The sequence below is a fragment of the Thunnus albacares genome, chromosome 5 (genome assembly GCF_914725855.1).
Source record: "Thunnus albacares chromosome 5, fThuAlb1.1, whole genome shotgun sequence".
NCBI lineage: Eukaryota > Metazoa > Chordata > Actinopteri > Scombriformes > Scombridae > Thunnus > Thunnus albacares.
This window is the reverse complement of record NC_058110.1, coordinates 33900586-33920859: the sequence shown is the minus strand read 5'-3', so window position 1 is coordinate 33920859 and position 20274 is coordinate 33900586. Positions and strand designations below refer to the sequence as shown.

General features: G+C 40.8%; 1 protein-coding gene across 2 annotated transcripts in view; it reads left to right on the top strand.

Annotated features, from left to right (window-relative positions):
- Nucleotides 1-20274, top strand: part of plxna3 (plexin A3) — a 120224-nt gene that overhangs the window by 56574 nt on the left and 43376 nt on the right. For both annotated transcript variants that reach the window (XM_044350421.1, XM_044350422.1), the window contains exons 7-12: nt 2468-2568; nt 5159-5282; nt 6542-6698; nt 6810-6909; nt 8715-8829; nt 14374-14574. In XM_044350421.1, coding sequence (XP_044206356.1) covers nt 2468-2568; nt 5159-5282; nt 6542-6698; nt 6810-6909; nt 8715-8829; nt 14374-14574 — 798 coding nt within the window. The remainder of the gene's footprint in view (nt 1-2467; nt 2569-5158; nt 5283-6541; nt 6699-6809; nt 6910-8714; nt 8830-14373; nt 14575-20274) is intronic.

Below are 20274 nucleotides of genomic sequence, written 5' to 3'. Positions count from 1 at the left end.
AGACTCCAGTTAGAGACCCGGTGTGAAGACCTCCTTCATAAGGTAGTTTATTCATGAACACTTATTGTAACACTTTAATAGGATTTTTAAGCCTCTTTTCACTTTTATTTGAATACAAATACAAATAATTTTGCTGCCTCAACAAATACAGATACAAATACTGGACTCTCTGCACATCCCTACTATACAGTATCTGGGAATAATGATCTATTTCTACTTTAAATGCTGATTATTTATGTTTCTGAGGAATAATAACTTTTAATTCTTGTTTGTATCAAAGAACATTGGACATTGTTACTGAATCAGGAGGAATATCTTCAGTCATATCTCTACGTACATATGAGCTCGTCAGTATTGTGTTAAGACTTCAAGTAACACACAAATTAAACCCATTTATGTGTCAAATAGTGTTTTAAAATCTGAATACTAGCTGTTTATCAGCGTCCACATCCTGCAGTAACTTTATAACCAGCAGCCTGATGGACTGACGGGTCACAGAGTGTTGGTTTGGTTTCACCGCAACGTTTTACATAAGAAGACGATGTTCAGTTGTTTATAATCAGTATCATCAGTTTCACATGTAAAACAACACTAATTTCCCGTCTGTTTTAAAATGAGTCAGGAAGCCGAACTTTACTTTTTATCTCTGGATTTGTCTCATATACACATTTACAGCAAAACTATACAACGAAAATGTGAAACAATCTGACTGTGGAGTCATCAGAGGACAGAATAAATAAGAAAGTATTCATGTGGAGTAAATGATGTAGTTCTCCAGTTAGAGGAGGTGGATGTGCTGTATATCTGTAGGAATAACCTGTGCTGTCATGTTAACTTTATTAAAAACAAGCTTCTATTGAAATCTGAAGAAAAATAGGTTTGAACATGTTCTGTTAAAGCCAAAATTAAGAACATATCAAACAGACATAACATCTGGTTTATCTAGAAGCCAAAGATCTTTGGTTGCACCGTTGAGAGCTGGTGTTCTTCTTCTGGCCAATGAGATCAGTCTATTCAAAAATATCCCGGAGGAAAATAGATGGTGTGAGAACTTTGATTTGGATGATTTAAGAGAGCTGCTGTTTCATGAAATTGTTCGACTAAACCCTGAAACATTCTGGTGTTCAGATGAGATGTTTAATTTTGACGTATATAAGTTTGCTAATTTTATCTGAAAAGCCTGGAAAAGAAGGCGAGATAGATTTTTTCAGTTAATATACGGCTGTAATTCAGAATATCTGAACTATTTAATGATGAACTGAAGTCCTGACTTGTTGTAATTCATGGTTACAGGACGTACAGTTGTATCCATGACACAATAATACACATTTCATTCATTCATTCACTAGTTCTTCATGTTTGTATTTAGAGAGAGAAGTTCAGTGTCTGTGATCAGCTGATTTCACCATATAGTTGTTCTCATTGACATATTTTGTTGTCAGACATCAGAAACAGTGAGAAATATGATGATAAACTCTACCTGTTAACCAGCAGTCAGTAACAAGCTGCTGCTGCTAGTAACATGTTTAATTTAACATCACAGCATCATCTGACACATTAACAACAATCTCAGGTTATGTGAGTGTTTATGTGACTGTGTTGACATTTAAAACGAGCGATCGATGCAACAGAAGGTTTTTATTAAACCGGCTCAGACTCAGCAGGTAAACGGTGGTTTGATTCTCACCTGTCCCGTACGTCTGCTGAAGGGTTTCTCTCAGCGGATGATTTGTGTGACTCTGCACATTTTCTAATCGGAGCATCAGCGCAGAATAAAAAGAGTGTGTTAGAATGAAATCTGCCGCGTCAGCTGGTTTCTAAATGAAGAACAGAACAAGTGTTGAGTCTGACGGAGAGGAGGAGCGTCAGGGTTTAAAGAAAAACCTGATAATGAGGTCAGAGAGGAGACAGGACTCCCTGTGTGTGTGTGTGTCAGTGTGTGTGTGTGTGTGTGTGTGTGTGTGTGTGTGTGTGTGTGTGTGTGTGTCTGTGTGTGTGTGTGTGTGTGTGTCAGTGTGTGTGTGAGAGAGACAATGTATGTATTCATGTGTGAACATTTGAATGAGACGGAGTCAGACAGTGCGTCTGCTGTGTCTCACAGTGTTTACTGTCTCCTTACTGCAATGACTTCTGGGTAAATCATACCTCACACACACACACACACACACACACACACACACAGACCCACTGAGGCCTCAGGCTTGTTGCTGTCAGCAGGAAACCACCAAACCACACAGATAACAATGTGGGAAAGATTCACTGAAGTCTTGTTTTGTGACCAAAAAATCAATATCAAGTTAATTTAACAAAATTAACCCCAATAACAATAAATAAACGATCAATTAAAGGTTTAGAAATATAGATTTATAATTCATTTCCTTATTTATTTAATCTCATATCTCTCCGTCACTGTATCTGTTTATAAAACGATGAAGTGATTGAATAATGTCGTGTGTGTGTTTTGCAGGTGAGCAGACTTCCAGTGGAGAGCTGTGAGCAGTACAGCAGCTGTTCAGACTGTCTGGGATCAGGAGACCCTCACTGCGGCTGGTGTGTCCTCTTCAACAAGTAAGAAACTTCTTCTTCTTCTTTTCATCCCGTCAGTCTGAGTTCAATATGCTGCTGAAGGTCTCATGAATCAGACTCTAAAGCTCTAAATACAGAGATTAAAACTGTCTGACTGACTCCAGAAATTAATAAATAACTGATTTATCATTTATGAAACAGACTCAGATGAAACAATAATACATTTCTCTATTGCAATTATAAATAATTTACTTTTATTCAGTGTTAAAATGTCAAATCAAAATGTCACAATAATCCCCGTCCAGCAGACAGAAACGTTTAGTCGATTCAAACTAAAGTTGGTTTTATTCCTTTAACTACAGTCAGAATCTGTGTTTCTTAATCTCGACATCACAGCCGTAAAAATCTGCAGAACCTCCCTTTACAAAGACATGTGTGTTTGTCTGTGATGCGTTCAGGATCAGCGTCTTTGCAACCAGAGAAAAGAGGCTGAACTGAGGGGCTGCAGAAAGGACCAGTAGAAGATAAATAAGGAGAGATATTCCAGTAGAGCCTCAGAATATAAATATAGAGGCTGGAAATGTGCAGAATATGTGTCCCCCCCTTTAAGTGTCCACATACTTTTGGCCATGTAGTGCAGCAGAGAAGAAGAGCTGAAGGCAAAACGGCTCCGAAAAATAGAAATAAAACAGTGTGTGTGTGTGTGTGTGTGTGTGTTTGTGTCCCACGAGGCGTCATTAATGTTTCTATAAATGCTTCACACACTCTGTTGGCTTTAACTCCGAGTTGTCGGGACTCTTTGATGTTCAGCGTCCAGGCAGGTGGAGGCTCTTCCTCTCCCAGCTCCGAGCTCCCAGCTCCGTCCTCCGTCGGTGCCGCGACAGAAAAAAAAAACATATAAACGAACATAAACTCCTCATATGATCTCAGATCGAGTTCGTTTGTTATCTCCAGTCGTCTTTTAAACAATAAAACATTTATTTTTGTAGAGAAGTGTGTGGATTTCTTTCCTGTAATAATATCTCCTACATACACAAACTGATGGATTAAGATTAAATTTCACCTCCTTCATGTGTTCTCCTGCTTTCACATCTGAACACACAGACAGAGAATCTCAGTATCACAGCAGACTTTTAACGGCGTCAAGTTGAGAAAAATATAAATAAACTGTCTCATATTTGTCTGAGTGGAGACCCAGCTGCTGCTCAATTTTTCCTTGGACGTCATGCAAAGGATTCTGGGAGATGTAGGAAGTGAGTAACTGAAGTGTCTCTCCTCATCACGGCGGAGGACGAAGCAGGTCTGAGGAGGATTTAGAGGAGTGAAAATAAACTTTTAATCTCAGTTTGGAGAATTTACAGAACTTTTATGCTGAAATTATCGTCGTCCGACGAGACAAATCAGCTTAACAGAAAGGATTTAAACGACAGAAAAAAAACAAATTATACGACTGGTTTGTTTTTATCAGAAAGACGATTTCAGCTTCTATTATGAAGACAAAACACAGAATGAATATTCCATCACACAGCAGAGCAACAAACAGGTTTTTCTCTTCCTGTCGTTCTGCTTCCTCTCAGCTTTTCATCTTCACTCCTCCTCCTCCTCCTCCTCCTCCTCCTCCTCCTCCTCCTCCTCCTCCTCCTCCTCCTCCTCCTCTCTGTCCATCTGTTGTTAATTAGAAGTAAACAGATCATTACTGCAGTCTGATATGTCGAGTGCGGAGCTGCATATGGCCGAACTGCTGCTGCTCTCCACAGACACAAACATGAAGCTTCACCTCCGACTGTCTGTTCAGACTCCACCTGCACAACAACAATCAATAATATCCTTTTATTAGTGATTATTGATTATTGATTGATCGCAGCCAACAGGAATATAACAGAAATAAGACTTTGGTCTTATTATATTTGAAAGTTTCACAACTAAAGAATAAGTTTAGTTCAGATTAAACTCTGGATTTAAATGAATTAAATGAATAAATTAATAAATAAAATGAAAATGAAGTAAATTAAAAAATAAATAAATAACATTTGAAAAATAATTAAATCAATACAATTTAAAAAAATGAAAAAATGGCGTTTAAATATAACTAAATATCAAATAAAGTAAATCAAGTTAATAAATACATTTGAAGTATAAATAAATAAATAAAAAAATTTAAGAAATAAAAATGAATAAATAACTTTTAAATATAATAAATAAATAAAATTTAAAAAGTAGCAATTAAATATAACTAAATAAAAAAATGAATAACTTTTGAATATAACAATAAATAAATAACAAAAATAAAAAATGAATAAATAACTTAACAATATAACTAAATAAATAAATACATTAAAAAGTTAATAAATACATTTTAAGTATAACTAAATGAATAAAAATAAAAAATAAAAATTATATTATAATGATATTTAATTAATAACTTAAAAATATAACTAAATAATGAATTAAATTTGAAAAAAATAGCAAAATAAATAAATAACATTTAAATATGATAAATAAAATTTTTTTTTAAAGAAAAGTATTCAAATAAAGTAAAAAGAAATAAAAAATAGAAAAATGAATCAAAGTGTGTAAACAGGAAGCTGTTTGTGTGTGTGTGTGTTGACCTGTTGACCTTTGACCCCTCCAGGTGCTCCAGACAGGAAGCATGTGACAAGTGGGAGGAGCCTCAGCACTTCAACACCCGCCTGGACCAGTGTGTCGACATCTCTGTTACCCCTAGCAACATGTCCGTCACCTCCCCGGCAACACAGGTAGACTGAACACACACACGCGCACACACACACACACACACACACACACACACACACACACACACACGCACACACACAGACACACAGACACACGCACACACACACACACACACACACACACACACACATCTGCAGGAAAAATGAAGACGTGAAATGAATAACTTATAAATATATAAATAGATGAAATAACAGGAAATTGTGTGAAGAGGAAACTAAATTGTTCTGCGAGATGTTCTGCTGTTGGTAATAATGAGAACTACGATCCACATGATCAGGAAGCTATTGATCATCAAATCAATACAGATTTCTTGTTGTTTGCTGATCAATAGTCTGGTTGAAGGTGAGTCTTGTATACAGTGATCTGATTGGATGAAGCAGTTCTGTTGGAGGTTTTAGTGACAATCTGCTGCAGTTTCTTCATCTGATCAAATGATCAACTTCAGTAACATGATATTGATCCTGATCAATCATATTATATAGAGTCCTGAACTCACCTCTGCAGCTCTCTGACCTTTAACCTCCTGTCTCCTCCCTCGTCTCCTCCTGTCTCCTCCCTCGTCTCCTCCCTCGTTTCCTCCTGTCTCCTCCCTCGTCTCCTCCCTCGTTTCCTCCTGTCTCCTCCCTCGTCTCCTCCCTCGTCTCCTCCTGTCTCCTCCCTCATCTCCTCCCTCGTTTCCTCCTGTCTCCTCCCTCGTCTCCTCCCTCGTCTCCTCCTGTCTCCTCCCTCGTTTCCTCCTGTCTCCTCCCTCGTCTCCTCCTGTCTCCTCCCTCGTCTCCTCCCTCGTTTCCTCCTGTCTCCTCCCTCGTCTCCTCCTGTCTCCTCCTGTCTCCTCCCTCGTCTCCTCCTGTCTCCTCCCTCGTTTTCTCGTCTCCTCCCTCGTTTCCTCCTGTCTCCTCCCTCGTTTCCTCCTGTCTCCTCCCTCGTCTCCGCCTGTCTCCTCCTGTCTCCTCCCTCGTCTCCTCCTGTCTCCTCCCTCGTTTTCTCGTCTCCTCCCTCGTTTCCTTGTCTCCTCCCTCGTTTCCTCCTTTCTCCTCCCTCGTTTCCTCATCTCCTCCCTCATTTCCTTGTCTCCTCCCTCGTTTCCTCCTTTCTCCTCCCTCGTTTCCTCATCTCCTCCCTCATTTCCTTGTCTCCTCCCTCGTTTCCTCCTTTCTCCTCCCTCGTTTCCTCGTCTCATTTTTACGTTCAGCTGTTTGATCAATCTGATCCCTGATCAATAAGTTCTGTTCATTGATGACGTCTCTCTCTCCGTCTGTAGTTAACTATTCGAGTGCAGAATGTGCCGGCGCTGTCGGGGGGCGTGTCCTGTGTGTTCGAGAACCTGAGTGAAACCCCCGGAGAGGTCGCGGCTAAAGGTCAGGTGATGTGTATGTCACCGTCGCTCCGAGACCTGCCGACACACACGCACGCCTACGGTAAGACACACACACACACACACACACACACACACACACACACACACATATATATAAATACACATCGTTATCAGGAACATGTGGTTAATAACGTCGTGATGGTCGTTTCAGGAGAGAAGCGAGACGTCCTGCTCAGTCTGCGCTCCACAGAGACGGGACACCAGTTCATCTCCACCAACTTCATCTACTACAACTGTTCTGTGCTCAACTCGTAAGGCTGGAACTCCTCTGCTCCTCTCCTTCCTCATTTCCTCCTCTCCTCCCTTGTTTCCTCCTCTCCTCCTTCATTTCCTCCTCTCCTTCCTCGTTTCCTCCTGTCTCCTCTGTTGTTTCCTCTCTTGTTTCTTCTTTGTTTCCTCTCCTCTCTCCTTGTCTCCTCTCCTCTCTTGTTTCCTCTTGTCTTTCTTGTTCTGTCTCGTTTCCTTGTTTCCTATCTCTCTTGTCTCCTCTCTCCTTGTTTCCTATCTCTCTTGTCTCCTCTCTCCTTGTTTCCTGTCTCTCCTTGTCTCCTCTACTCTCTTGTTTCCTCTTGTCTTTCTTGTTCTGTCTTGTTTCCTTGTTTCCTGTCTCTCTTGTCTCCTCTCTCCTTGTCTCCTCTCTCCTTGTCTCCTCTCCTCTCTTGTTTCTTCTTTGTTTCCTCTCCTCTCTCCTTGTCTCCTCTACTCTCTTGTTTCCTCTTGTCTTTCTTGTTCTGTCTTGTCTCCTTGTTTCCTATCTCTCTTGTCTCCTCTCTCCTTGTTTCCTCTCCTCTCTTGTTTCTCCTCTTGTCGCCCCCCCCCCCCCCCCCCCCCCCCCCACCCTTCTCGACACCCTCCTCGGGGCAGATCGAGGGGTAACATAATCCGTGCGGCAGGCTCGCTGGTTGCCATGGTAACAGTAGCTCAGAGCCCTGGATACAGAGAACACAGAAACACTTCCTCTCTCCGCTGGGAGTGTTTAAAATCTTTGCCATACTGGTGTGGATAGCCGGAGGACACACACACACACACACACACACACACACACACACACACACACACACACACACACACACACACACACACACACACACACACTGTTAAATCGTGTCTTTAAATCCAGTTTCACAGCAGTCAGTCATATAAATATGATGATAAAAAGTGTAATGATGATGTCGACGCTGGAATGAAATGAGAAGTCGGTAACAATCGCAGCAACTGTTTGAATTTATTTGTTGTTGTTTTTTTTAAAGCAAAAATGCCTCAAAACATTGAAATGTGATGATTTGATGCTTTTCTTTGTCTTTCATGACAGTAAAGTGAATCAAAACGTCGCCTTTCACTCTGTTCAATTATTACAAACATGTTTCATTCATTTCAGACGTTTTACACACAAAACAATAATTAAATTAATAAAAATGATCCACTGATGACTCATACGTGAATATATGTTGTGACTAGAGACGAGATAACAGCAGCCTGCTTCATTTATTAAAACAGTCTTATAATTCTCACAGTTAAATGTAGTTTGTTGTAGATTTATTATCTACAGCAGGAAGTTTAGAAACTATTAAAGCCAAAACCAAAAAATCCAATATATTATATATATATATTATTTACATTGTTATTATATAAAATACATATTATATTACATTACATTTGGGAAAAGGAAACAAACATTTATAAATATATGTATATATATATACTGTATATCTGCCTTCATACTGTTTATGTAATGATTAAATGATAAACTCGGCACGTTTGAAACTTGAAAATCTTACTTTAAAAAAAATCACAGAAAGAAACAAAAAACATACGTGATTATATAATAATAATAATAATAATAAAAATAATAATAATAATAATAGTTGGATCAAAGTCAGTACGTTTTTATGTAATAAGACATGAAAACATAAAATAAGTGTTGAGATTAGTAATGAAAATATATAAATTCATACCAATATAATTAGAAAAAATATATGTGTATTGTGTGTATGAACCTCTCTCTCTCTCTCTCTCTCTCTCTCTCTCTCTCTCTCTCTCTCTCTCTCTCTCTCAGGTGTACTTCCTGTGTCAGCAGCGTGTTTCCGTGTCATTGGTGTAAATATCGTCACGTCTGCACCAACAACCTGCAGGACTGCTCCTTCCAGGAGGGACGAGTCAGCAGCATGGAGGTACACACGCACGCACACGCATGCATACATACACACGCACACACATACACATGCACACACACACACACACACACACACACACACAAGGTCAGCGCTGACATCACAGGTCAGAGGTCAGCAGGAAGTTGGTTGTTTTCTGTCGTTCAGATTCATCAAACCTGCTGGAAGATTATTTAATATTTTATGTTATTTAGATTTTTATCATTTTTTCATTAATTTATTTGTACTTTTACATTCCTGTCAGTTTTAAATCTCTCTACATATTTTTAAAGGATATATTTTCGAGCGTCTGTGGATCTTTTGATCTAAGTTTCCATCAGTGTGTCTGAACAGCAGCAACATCCAGTGATGGAGGTCAGAGCTGCTCTTTCTCTCTCTGTGTCATTACATGGTTCAGTTAACAACAGTAAAGCTTCAGGTCAACAGTGAAGGGTAGCAACACACACACACACACACACACACACACACACACACACACTAAACCTCTCCTTGCTGATGATGCGTTCAAGGACGATGTGACAGGTTTAAGAGTCGGCAGCTGAGAAGCTTTGATGCGAGAAGCTTTCAGGAAAAAAAAAAGAAGAAGAAGACAAACAGGAATGCTGTGAAAACTGTTGATTTGATCATTTCTTGGTTTAAAATTGTTAATCAGCAACACTTTATGCTAAAAAGTACATGAATTATCATGAATTAATGCATATAATATCTCATTAATTATGAGGAATGAACAAGAATGAACAGTAACAGTATTCATGCCTTAAAGGATGCGTTCAAGTGTGTCTTTAAACCAACAGTCAGGAGCTCAAATGAACATTAAAGCTGTTTTTCTTGCTGTAATCATTCCTCCTGTTCATACTGACCATTAGAAGATCCCTTCATGATGACCTTACAATGGAAGTGATGGAGGACAAAATCCACAGTTAATGTATTTAAAAGTTTATCTGAAGCTAATATGAAGCTTCAGCGTCCAAATGAGTCAAATCAAGTAGATATCTTTCAACGTTACAGTCTTTTTAGAGCCAAAGTTCCTCTTTTTGTTACTATACTTCCACCTGCAGCTCAACAGGGAAACACTGTCCGAGGAAACACAAAGAGGGAATTTGATGCTAAAGAGACTGTAAATGTGTCAGATATCCACTTGATATGACTAACTCAGACTGATGAAGCTGAATAGAAGCTTCACACAGACTTTTAAATGACTGTGTGGACACACTGTGGATTTTATCCTCCATCACTAACATTGAAAACACATTTGAAGGATCTTTTAATATCCAGTATGAACAGGAGGAATGATTACAGCGAGGAAAACCTCTTTCACTGTTACTATGGACACCTGACTGCTGCTTTAACACACACTTGAGAAACTGTGAACTGTAATAAGTTAAATTATTGATCTTTAATGAGCTGTGATTTTTCACACCTTCACAATTCTAATAAAATACATTCTGTAGCTGGATTGTTGTAGACGAACCTACATTTATATTTCTTTAATCCATCTTGAATCTTCACCAGGTTCACCACAATTATCCTGAAATGTAATAAAATCCATGTTTGAAGCTTATATGAGACTTTGAGAAGCAGATAAGTGGAAGAAAACGCCAACAAAAAAGACTGAAGACTGGCAACAAGAGTCTCCTGTGTGCAGCAGATGTCAGATTACATGAAAGATTGCAACTTGCACAATATACACACATATATATTTATGTTTTCAGGCAGGTAGACCGTAAATCCAGGGGTGTGTGTGTGTGTACTGTACACCTGCACCTGTAGTAACAAGCTAAAACTGTATTTATGTCTCTTATTGTGTGTAAAGCAGCAGCAGAATACTTCCTGTCTGTGTTTATCAGTAATATCACACCTGTCAGGGAGTAACAGTAGCAGATTACTCTTGTAACTAACGAGCCGAGCGGCCGATCAGTCTGCTCGTTATCTCATTAGACGACGGCAGAGCAGAGGTCGAGTCGTTTGGGCGTCTTGTTGACGTGATTGGTGCGCGGTGTCATTACAGGGCGACAGTAACAACCTCTGATTGGTTAATTGGTTAATGGAAGATAAATAGCCACTTAATTGACATAAAAGGGTCCAATCACAGCAATTAATGTTAATTACCAGGCAATTAGACGGACTAAGGAGAGAGAGGGAGAGAGAGAGAGAGAGAGGAGATGAAAGGTGGAGCTGCGAGAGTCTGAGAGGAGAGAAAGAGCGACGAAGAAATGAAGAGTCAGAGTGTAAAGAAACGAGGAGAAACGGATGGAAAAAGGTTTTATTCAACAAGGTTTGAGTCTCTTTTTCAACCAGAGAGACGAAGAGTCACAAAATAAAGAGATTCTGACAGCAGAGACAGAAGCAGCAAAACAAAAATAAATACGTTTTATATTTTCAAGGCAACTTATTCAATAAATGTTTGTCTTTTGTGTCTGAAACCTTTCAAGTTTCAGCTGTCAACTAATTATCTTTTGTTTAAATAATTTACTTTTCTTATTTAAAACTCAAAAGTTTGAGGTGTACAGATTCAGAAATCTAAACCTTTACAACTCATACAAGTAATTTTTTCCTCTTTGCGTCAACACAAACGTTAACGAGTCTAAAATCTGATATTTCATCCACTAGTTCTCATCAGAAACAAGTAGTGAACATAATTCTGACTCATCATCATCTTTTAAGTTGATATGTTGAACTTGTTAGCAAACAGCTGCTTATTTCCACATCCAGCAGTTACAACATGATCATCACATTAATAATGTCAATAATTAATCGTGGGGTTCCTCAGGGTTCTATTCTTGATCCTTTATAGTTTCAGTTTGGTTGAAATTATTTTTTTTGTCCACTTGATTTTAGCAGAATAGTTTCTAAACATGACTTCTGTCATATTATCAGTTTATAGAGTAGTTGTGGCTAACATGTTAGCAAACAGTTGCTTTATTTCCACATCCAGCAGTTACGGAGCAACATTATCATTCATGTGGAGTCGTGTTTCTGTCCAATATTCACTCTCTTTTATCTCTGTTTTTACTCTCTACCAACTCCTGAGGGAAATATCTGGCTCTTTAGCTGCTAAATGCTCCACTATGTTCACCAGCTGGTCTACAGCTAACTGTGTCTGTTTGGTGGTGAGCAGGTAGTGTACAGCGTCTTTTTACAGCTTTTTCTCTGAAAACGACGCTATGAGACGCTGAGACGCTGAGAGTGAACCAGAACAGTAAAGTTGAACTTTAGGGCGACTAGGTAATGTCCCATCATATAAAACTGCACTTCACTGCTTGTGATTAACAGTAGCTAGCAGACCAGAGTCATCTGTAGTTCAAACTCCAAGAACACTTCATTTCCCATAATGCAGCTGGATAGTGTCTTTCATTAGAGCCTCCCTGCAGGTAAACATCCACGTCTTTCAAACTCCACTCCTCCAGTTTGTTTTATATTAACAGTGATCACGTTTTCAGTCTCAGTAGAGTAGTCCTGTGTACGACAGACGCCACTGAGCATGTGCAGGAACACTAGCTTGTTGTGCTACATATCACAACCTCTTGACTTTGTACTGAAGCTCTTTGAGAAATGTATAACGTCTGGGTCACAGTCTGATCAATACGGCGATTGTTAACTGTAAAGAGAACTGTGTCTTCATACGTGCACGGTGTTCACTTCCTCACACAGAACTACTCTCTGGAGACTGAAAACCTGATCGCTGTTATTAGTCTTTGGAGCCGTTTCTAAACAAACTAACGTGACCAAACTCTTCATGATGAAGGAACATGTGACCCAGTGCAGCGCTGTGACTCACTGATGTGTTTTTAATGAGATATATCAGGTTTTGATACACACACAATACTTGTTAGTAGAGCAGTTCATTGTTGGTTTGGATCCAAACATGAAGATTTGTTGACTAGAAGAAAGATTTAGAAGATCTGCAGACTGATCCTTTAAACATTCATGGTGGAGTGCTGCTTTAAATAAGCTTTAAAAAGGAACAAGGTTTGACTCCGTTTAAGTTGAGTTTAATTATCGCTTCCTCCCGCGAGACGGTTTACAGTTTCACTTTGTTCTCGTTTCTTTCTTCAGTCGTCAGTTTCACATAAAAAATCATTTGTGTCTCATGTTTCTGTCACCTGCTTCCACAGAGGTGTGACAGAGTGTCACAGGTGAGCGCAGTGTTTGGATAAATGTCGAGTGTTTGCCGAGAGACTCAGAGCCACAGTTGGCCTTCATCCCAAACACACACACACACACACACACACACACACACACACACACACACACACACACACACGCACACACACGCACACACACACATAGAGTCTCTACAGTCACTGGCGTCCGCTGTGCTCTGGTCCACTTCCTGTGGAGCTAATGGTCTTCCTGTCAGTCACAAGGCAATTAATTACCGTGGTGACGCTCATTAATAAAGGTTTCACCCCACTGAGTGACACAGCCTGTGTGTGTGTGTGTATGTGTGTGTGTGTGTGTGTGTGTGTGTGTGTGTGTGTGTGTGTGTGTGTGTTTCCAGCCGCCCCAGGAAGTTCCAAAGCTTGGATCTGTCACCAGCTGTCCATTACTGAACACACACACACACACACACACACACACACACACACACACACGTACAGTGTCTCTGTCTTAAGTCCAGTCCGTGATGACAGACTGTGATAAGTTATCTGCTTTTGTTGGCTGGGTGTGTGTGTGTGTGTGTGTGTGTGTGTGTGTGTGTGTGTGTGTGTGTGTGTGTGTGTGTGTGTGTGACAGAGTACACACATGCTGTTGTGGGATTTTCCCACACCAATATCCATAATAATCCATATTGATTTTTGGTGTTTTATGATTGGTTGATTTGCTGCAGCAGACGTTTGATAATAAAGTAAACATGAACTGTGAAGTTACCTTCATACACACATCTCATATATACATAATGACACAAGCTGTTAAAGGCATATTATTAAAGACATGTTTTAAGATGTATATAAATGCTCTACTTTGAATAATAATGTTTGTCTGATTGACATTTTCCATAAAAAAGTTCAGTTTTCTTGTTAAAATCCATAAGATGACGTCTCCTCTTTCTCTCTTATTCTCATGTGGAGCTGCATTTATTGTATGAAAGGTGCTATACAAATAAAAAGTTTATTATTAATATGATGCGCATGATTTGTGACATCACAACTAGTTTGGAGCCAATCGTGGCTCAGTATTCAACTTATACAAGTGTGATGTGGAGACTTGAAGCCTCTGGTGAGAATAGACTTTACAGTGAAGGAGGAAACATCTGGTGTCCAGCAGGAAAACTGTAGAAATGAGAAATATTTAGGTGTTTAGAGACTCTGGCGTTTTACATGAGGGAGAAGGAGGAGAGTACGGTGGCCCCGAGGTGCCAAACAGAAAAAACATTTCACAGAATACAACATCATTTCATAAAACACGTGTTCTGTGAAACTGCAGCCAGGTGAGGCGGTAAACAACAGGAAGTCAATACTTTTAGAGGCTGTTGATCATCTTCACCCTCCTCTCTCTCTCTCTCTCTCTCTCTCTCTCTCCCTCCTCTCTCTCTCTCTGCAGGGCTGTCCTCAGATCCTGCCCACCTCCGACATCCTGGTCCCGGCCGGGATGGTCCGTCCGATCACGTTGCGAGCTCGTAACCTCCCTCAGCCGCAGTCGGGTCAGAAGAACTACGAGTGTGTGTTCAACATCCAGGGCAAAGTTCAACGCATCCCCGCCGTCCGCTTCAACTCCTCCTGCATCCAGTGTCAGAACACCTCGGTGAGACAGACTACGCTACCCAGCATGCACTGCTGCTCGCTTACTGCAGGGGTTATTCTCTGTGTGTGTGTGTGTGTGTGTGTGTGTGTGTGTCAACAACTCATCTTTCTTTCTTTACTTGAGTGCATCTTTTGCCTTCTACAGTCATGCTAGCAGCTCTGTGCAGTTGTTCTTTGTACACTAGTAGTTGCAGTAGCAGTTGTCATGGTGATATCATTTATATCTTCCTCACATCAATACGTGAAACTAACAGAAATGTCATATTTCCATCACGTTTTCCATCGTTTAAGCTTTAATTGTCGCTGTTTTTATCGCTGATGTCATCTTCTTCTGCAGCGGTTTAATTGCACCGACCGGTAGAATTAGCGCCACCTGCTGTTTATCTGCTAATATTCACACGACGGGAGAGCGAACGGAAACAAACTTTAATATGAGACGACTGAACAAAATAAAACCGACTCAGCTGAGAGGAGAGTGAAGGTGACTTAGTGGAGACATACCTGCAGACATCAGCAAACTCTCTCTCACACACACACACACACACACACACACACACACACACACACACACACACACACACACACACACACACACGGACTTTCTTCCATTGTATTGGATGACATCACCACTCTCACTACAACCGCCACCTCTTCACCTCAACGACCTCTATCTCTCCGGTTGTCACGGTGACTTCAGGGTGTCTTGTCATGTCATTAGTCAGCGTGACCCCCTCTGCCCCTACATGTGTGCGTGTGTGTGTATGTGATGACCCGGTGACCTCCAGGGGTCAGAGGTCAGTTTATAGGTGGACAGCTAGTATTGATGTGTCTGACTGAGATTCAATTATCAAGAACATACACACACACACACACACACACACACACACACAAACACATTGATTGATTATTGTCCTTTACCGAGATGACACTCGCCATCCGCCGTCCTGCATTCTGAAAACACACACACACACACACCAACTGTTGTCCGTCTGCTCTCGCTCATTTCCTGTCCTTCATCTGTCTTCCTGTCGCTGAGCCCGCCCTGAAGACGCCTCACACACACACACACACACACACACACAGATTGCACTGACATACCGCCACTAAATGCAGACAGCAGCAACACACACACACACACATACATACATACAGATGGTCAGTGTGTGTGTGTGTATTTAATTAAGTTACTATTCCCAGAGGAAATTGGCCATTTAGTACAACACACACACACACACACACACACACACACACACAATTCCTGCAGTTTTAACATTCCTCACACAGATGATGTTCAGTCTTCAAAATACAAGCACGTTGTCAGTATTTGTCCGCAGCAGACAGAAACAGCATTTACAGTCTAATGAGATTTTTAATTGAATGTAGAGATGATTCAGTCGCCGGTTAGTTTGTCGTACAGCTGTGTCAGACATTTGGACAAACTCAAACATAAAACGTCACAAACAAAGACGCGCTGATCTGTCGGCGTACTTAAAGAAGAGTTCGGTGTTTGGGAAGCAGTCGGGCGGGTTCACGGCAGGTCGCTCGACGTTTTCCTTTCGTGCCGTGCACTTGGAGAATTTCGTTATGTGGCGGACACCGTCATGTTGTGTCATGCAATGTGATTGGATAGTGTTACTAACGTCGCCATGGAGACTGAACTTCCTTATTGATATTTTGGTCTGTGACTTTAGATAACTTATAACGTCTTTGTTTAATTAGTTCCGGTCGGGATGATATAAACAAGCCAGCTGGAGGATAGTGTCTGGTTACCATGGAGACGACTGAAACCTTTCGCCAAAGCATAAATTGAAAAACATCACGCGACTCTTTAGTTTTTGTAGAGTGATCTGCCATAAATTAGCCTTTATTCTATTTGTTGATCAGTCTCATGTCTTTGTGTTCAGCACAAAGGTCGGGATGTTGTTAGCATAGCTTAGCATAAAGACTGGAAGCAGGGGGAAACTGCTAGCATGGCTCTGTCAAAAATTCAAAAATACACCCACAAGCACCTCTTAAACTCCCTGATTAACATGTTGTATCTCATTCGTTTTCTCTCTGAGGTTTTCAAAACACGAGGCATGAGCCACAATTTGCTCAAAACTCATCCTTTAAGTCATAACTCAGTCATCTGAACACATATTATACACATATTTTTAGATTCAGTGTGATTTATAATCAAGAATATATGCAGTGACATCTGCAAGTATGTTTACATGTTGTTTAATGTGCTGCAGCTGAGCAGCTAATTGGCTATCTAGCTGCTAACTGACGTTAGCGGTGCACTTTTCCCTGGTGAATGTTTGTTTGGTGGCTCGTTCAACAAGCTGCAGGACAAGACGTGTGTTCATGTTTGTTGGTTAGATAAGAAGGAGACTTTAGCAGGAAAGCTAACGTGGGTTGTTGTTCAGAGTCTGTGGCTCTTGTGTTGTGTAGCAGGATGCTATCAGGCTCAGTGTGACCGTCTGCTCTGCCTGTGATAGAGCGACACATTATCGCTTTATGAAAAGATTTAATTTGCTGTAAGGAAAGGAGGAGATTGAATGGTATTAAATCAAATTAATGTAAATTCAGGGGGTGCCATCAATATTAATTTCTCTCTTTTGGTTTCTGATTTTTTTTCAAAGGCGAACGAAGGAAGTGATTTACAGATCAGATATGTTTCTGTAGGAGGCAAAAAAAAAGTCAGTTTAATTTCAGTTGGAGTTGAAGCTACACCTTTACACGTGTAAAAACTGTACTGACTTTGTATTTTTAATTTAAAGAAGTTTTTGAATTTTTCCATTCACTTCAATATCACAGCAGCATCTAGTGGTCGTTAGAGGAACTACAGCTGAACTCACCTCAACTCTCAGAGAAGAAGAAAAGAGACAAAGTCGCAGTTTTTAACAGGAACACACACACACACACACACACACTCACTCCTGCTGCTGTTGCCAGGCACCTCTGACCCCATAGTGACAGGCCTAGCAACCAGTTAGGGGTTACCATGGGGACGACAGATCCACACACACGCTCCAACAGTGTCCAGCAGTACTGTGACATTAAGACCCAGCAGGAGAGAAAGAGAAAAAGAGACGGTAAGAAAACCAGACAGAAACAGGAAGAGAAATATACCGACGAGGAAAAAAACAACGGAGAGAGAAAAAAAATAAAAAAAAGAGAAAAAGGAATTAAGATCGACATGAGTTTATTGCACCGGTGGGGAAAATATTTCTCAGTGAATTACACAGAATAACAAGCCAAGTGATAAATAACACAGATCACACAATTACATCACAGCGCTCAGCAGGTCCCAGAAAGCCAATAGACACCAAGAAGGAAGCTTTATGAAGACAGAGGGAGAAAGAGGAGGCACGTGACACCGAGCAGAGCGCCAAGGAGGAACATAAAACCGCTGGAGTCCACTGAAAAGGACAATATATACAGTTCTTACACACTAATATGTCTGTGTAAAGAGTTGCCTGTGTGTGTGTGTGTGTGTGTGTGTGTGTGTGTGTGTGTGTGTGTGTGTGTGTGTGTTCATGCTGGCTGTAAGAGACCCACAGTCCTCCTTCTGTTCAAGTTGAAGATGACGATAATATGAGGCTTCATCTGTCTGAGTTAAACAAATAAAGTGGATACATCAAAACTTAAACACGGCTGGGGAGGAAAAAAAGTAGACTCGGAGTGTAAAAATCAGAGGGAGTCCCCGGTAAAAGCCTCTCGGAGTCAGTGTGGATTTATCCAGTTGAGATATTTCACTCTAAACCATAAAAGGTAACCTCATGGTGATGCTAGAGATCACTAAAGTCAGAGGGATTCATCCTCTGGTGAGCATGAACTTGTGAGTTTTGTGCAAATCCATCAAGTAGTTGTTGAGATATCACAGGATAAGTGACTCAGTGTGCGTTGTCACGTAAATAAAAATGAAAACTTTGACCTGCTGGTGGCACGAGAGGAAAAGTCAGAGTTGGTTGCAGTATTTCCTCTGGGGACCTTGAATATCTGTTGCACATTTCATCTGGAATCTATCTATTATTTGTTGAGATATTTCACTCTGAACCACAAAAGGTAACCTCATGGTGATGCTAGAGATCACTAAAGTCAGAAGGATGCTTCCTCTGGCGAGCATGAACGTCTGAACTGGGTTTTGTGCAAATCCATCAAGTGGTTGTTGAGATACAGTCTATCACAGGATAAGTCAATCAATTTATCAGTCAAATTTTATTTATATAGCGCCAAATCACAACAAAAGTCATCTCAGGGCACTTTTCACATAGAGCAGGTCGAGACCGTACTCTTTAATTTACAGAGACCCAATAATTCCCCCATGAGCAGCACTTGGCGACAGCAGTAAGGAAAAACTCCCCTTTAACGGGAAGAAACCTCAAACAGAACCCGGCTCTTGGTGGGCGGCCATCTGCTTTGACTGGTTGGGTTGAGAGAGAGAAAGAGCGAGGGAAAGGGGGGGGGGGACAGAATAACAACAATCATAACAATAACAATAAGTAGCAATAGCCATGGAAGGATGCAAACAGGACTGCGAAGGACCGCGAAGGCTCAGCCTGCAACCCAGGGTTTCCTGCGAGATGAGAAAGCACAAAAAACTAAAGTCAGAGGGATTCATCCTCTGGTGAGCATGAACGAGTTTTGTGCGAATCCATCAAGTAGTTGTTGAGATATCACAGGATAAGTGACTCAGTTTGCGTTGTCACGTAAATAAAAATGAAAACTTTGACCTGCTGGTGGCACGAGAGGAAAAGTTGGTGGCAGTATTTCCTCTGGGGACCTTGAATGTCTGTTGTCATGGCAACCTATTTATTGTTCGTTGAGATATTTCACTCTGAACCATAAAAGTTAAGCTCATGACGGCATTAGAGGAAAAGCTAGAGGATCACCAAAGTCACCAAAGTCAGTCATATTGACTTTGGTGACTTTGGTGACACCAAATTGGTGAGAACGTTTCTTGCAGGGAACATGAATATCTGTCGTGAGTTTCATGGCAATCCGTCTGATATTTGTTGAGATATTTCACTCTGAACTACAAAGGTTAGGGTTAACCTCATGCTGATGTCAGAGGAAAAGTTTGCCAAAGTCAGTAGGATTCATCCTCTGAGGAACGTTAATGTCTCAACCAAATTTAACCAAAAAAATCCATCTGATAGTTGTGGAGATATTTCACTCTGAATCACAAAGGTTAGGGTTAACCTCATGGTGATGTCAGAGGGGAAGTCAAGCAGGATTCATCCTCTGAACAACGTTAATTTTCACCGAAATCCATTTGATAGCTGTTGAGATATTTCAGTCTGAGCTAAAAATGGCCAACATGCGCCTACCAGGACGTCTCCCTGCGCCGTGACTCAGAGCAGAAACACGGTGTGAGCAAACACAAAGACGGCGTTCGGTGCTAAAAAGACGACGGGTATCAAAACCTCAATACTTGGCAGTTTGGTTGTGGTGTGTGTGTGTGTGTGTGTGTGTGTGTGAGTGTGTGTGTTGAGGAGCAGTCGGAGGTCCGGTTGTGTTTGTGTGTGATCAGTAACGGCTTCAAAACGTCACGTCGAGGTTCTAGTGAACTGCGTTCAGGAGCGTCTGTCACTGTAAGAGCTGCAGATAAGAGCTGCGTTCAACATCAGCTCTGATTGTGATCTGTGGTGTCAGTGTGAGCGTTCAACAGCACCCTCTCTCTCTCTCTCTCCTTTCATTTTCTTATACTGCCTGT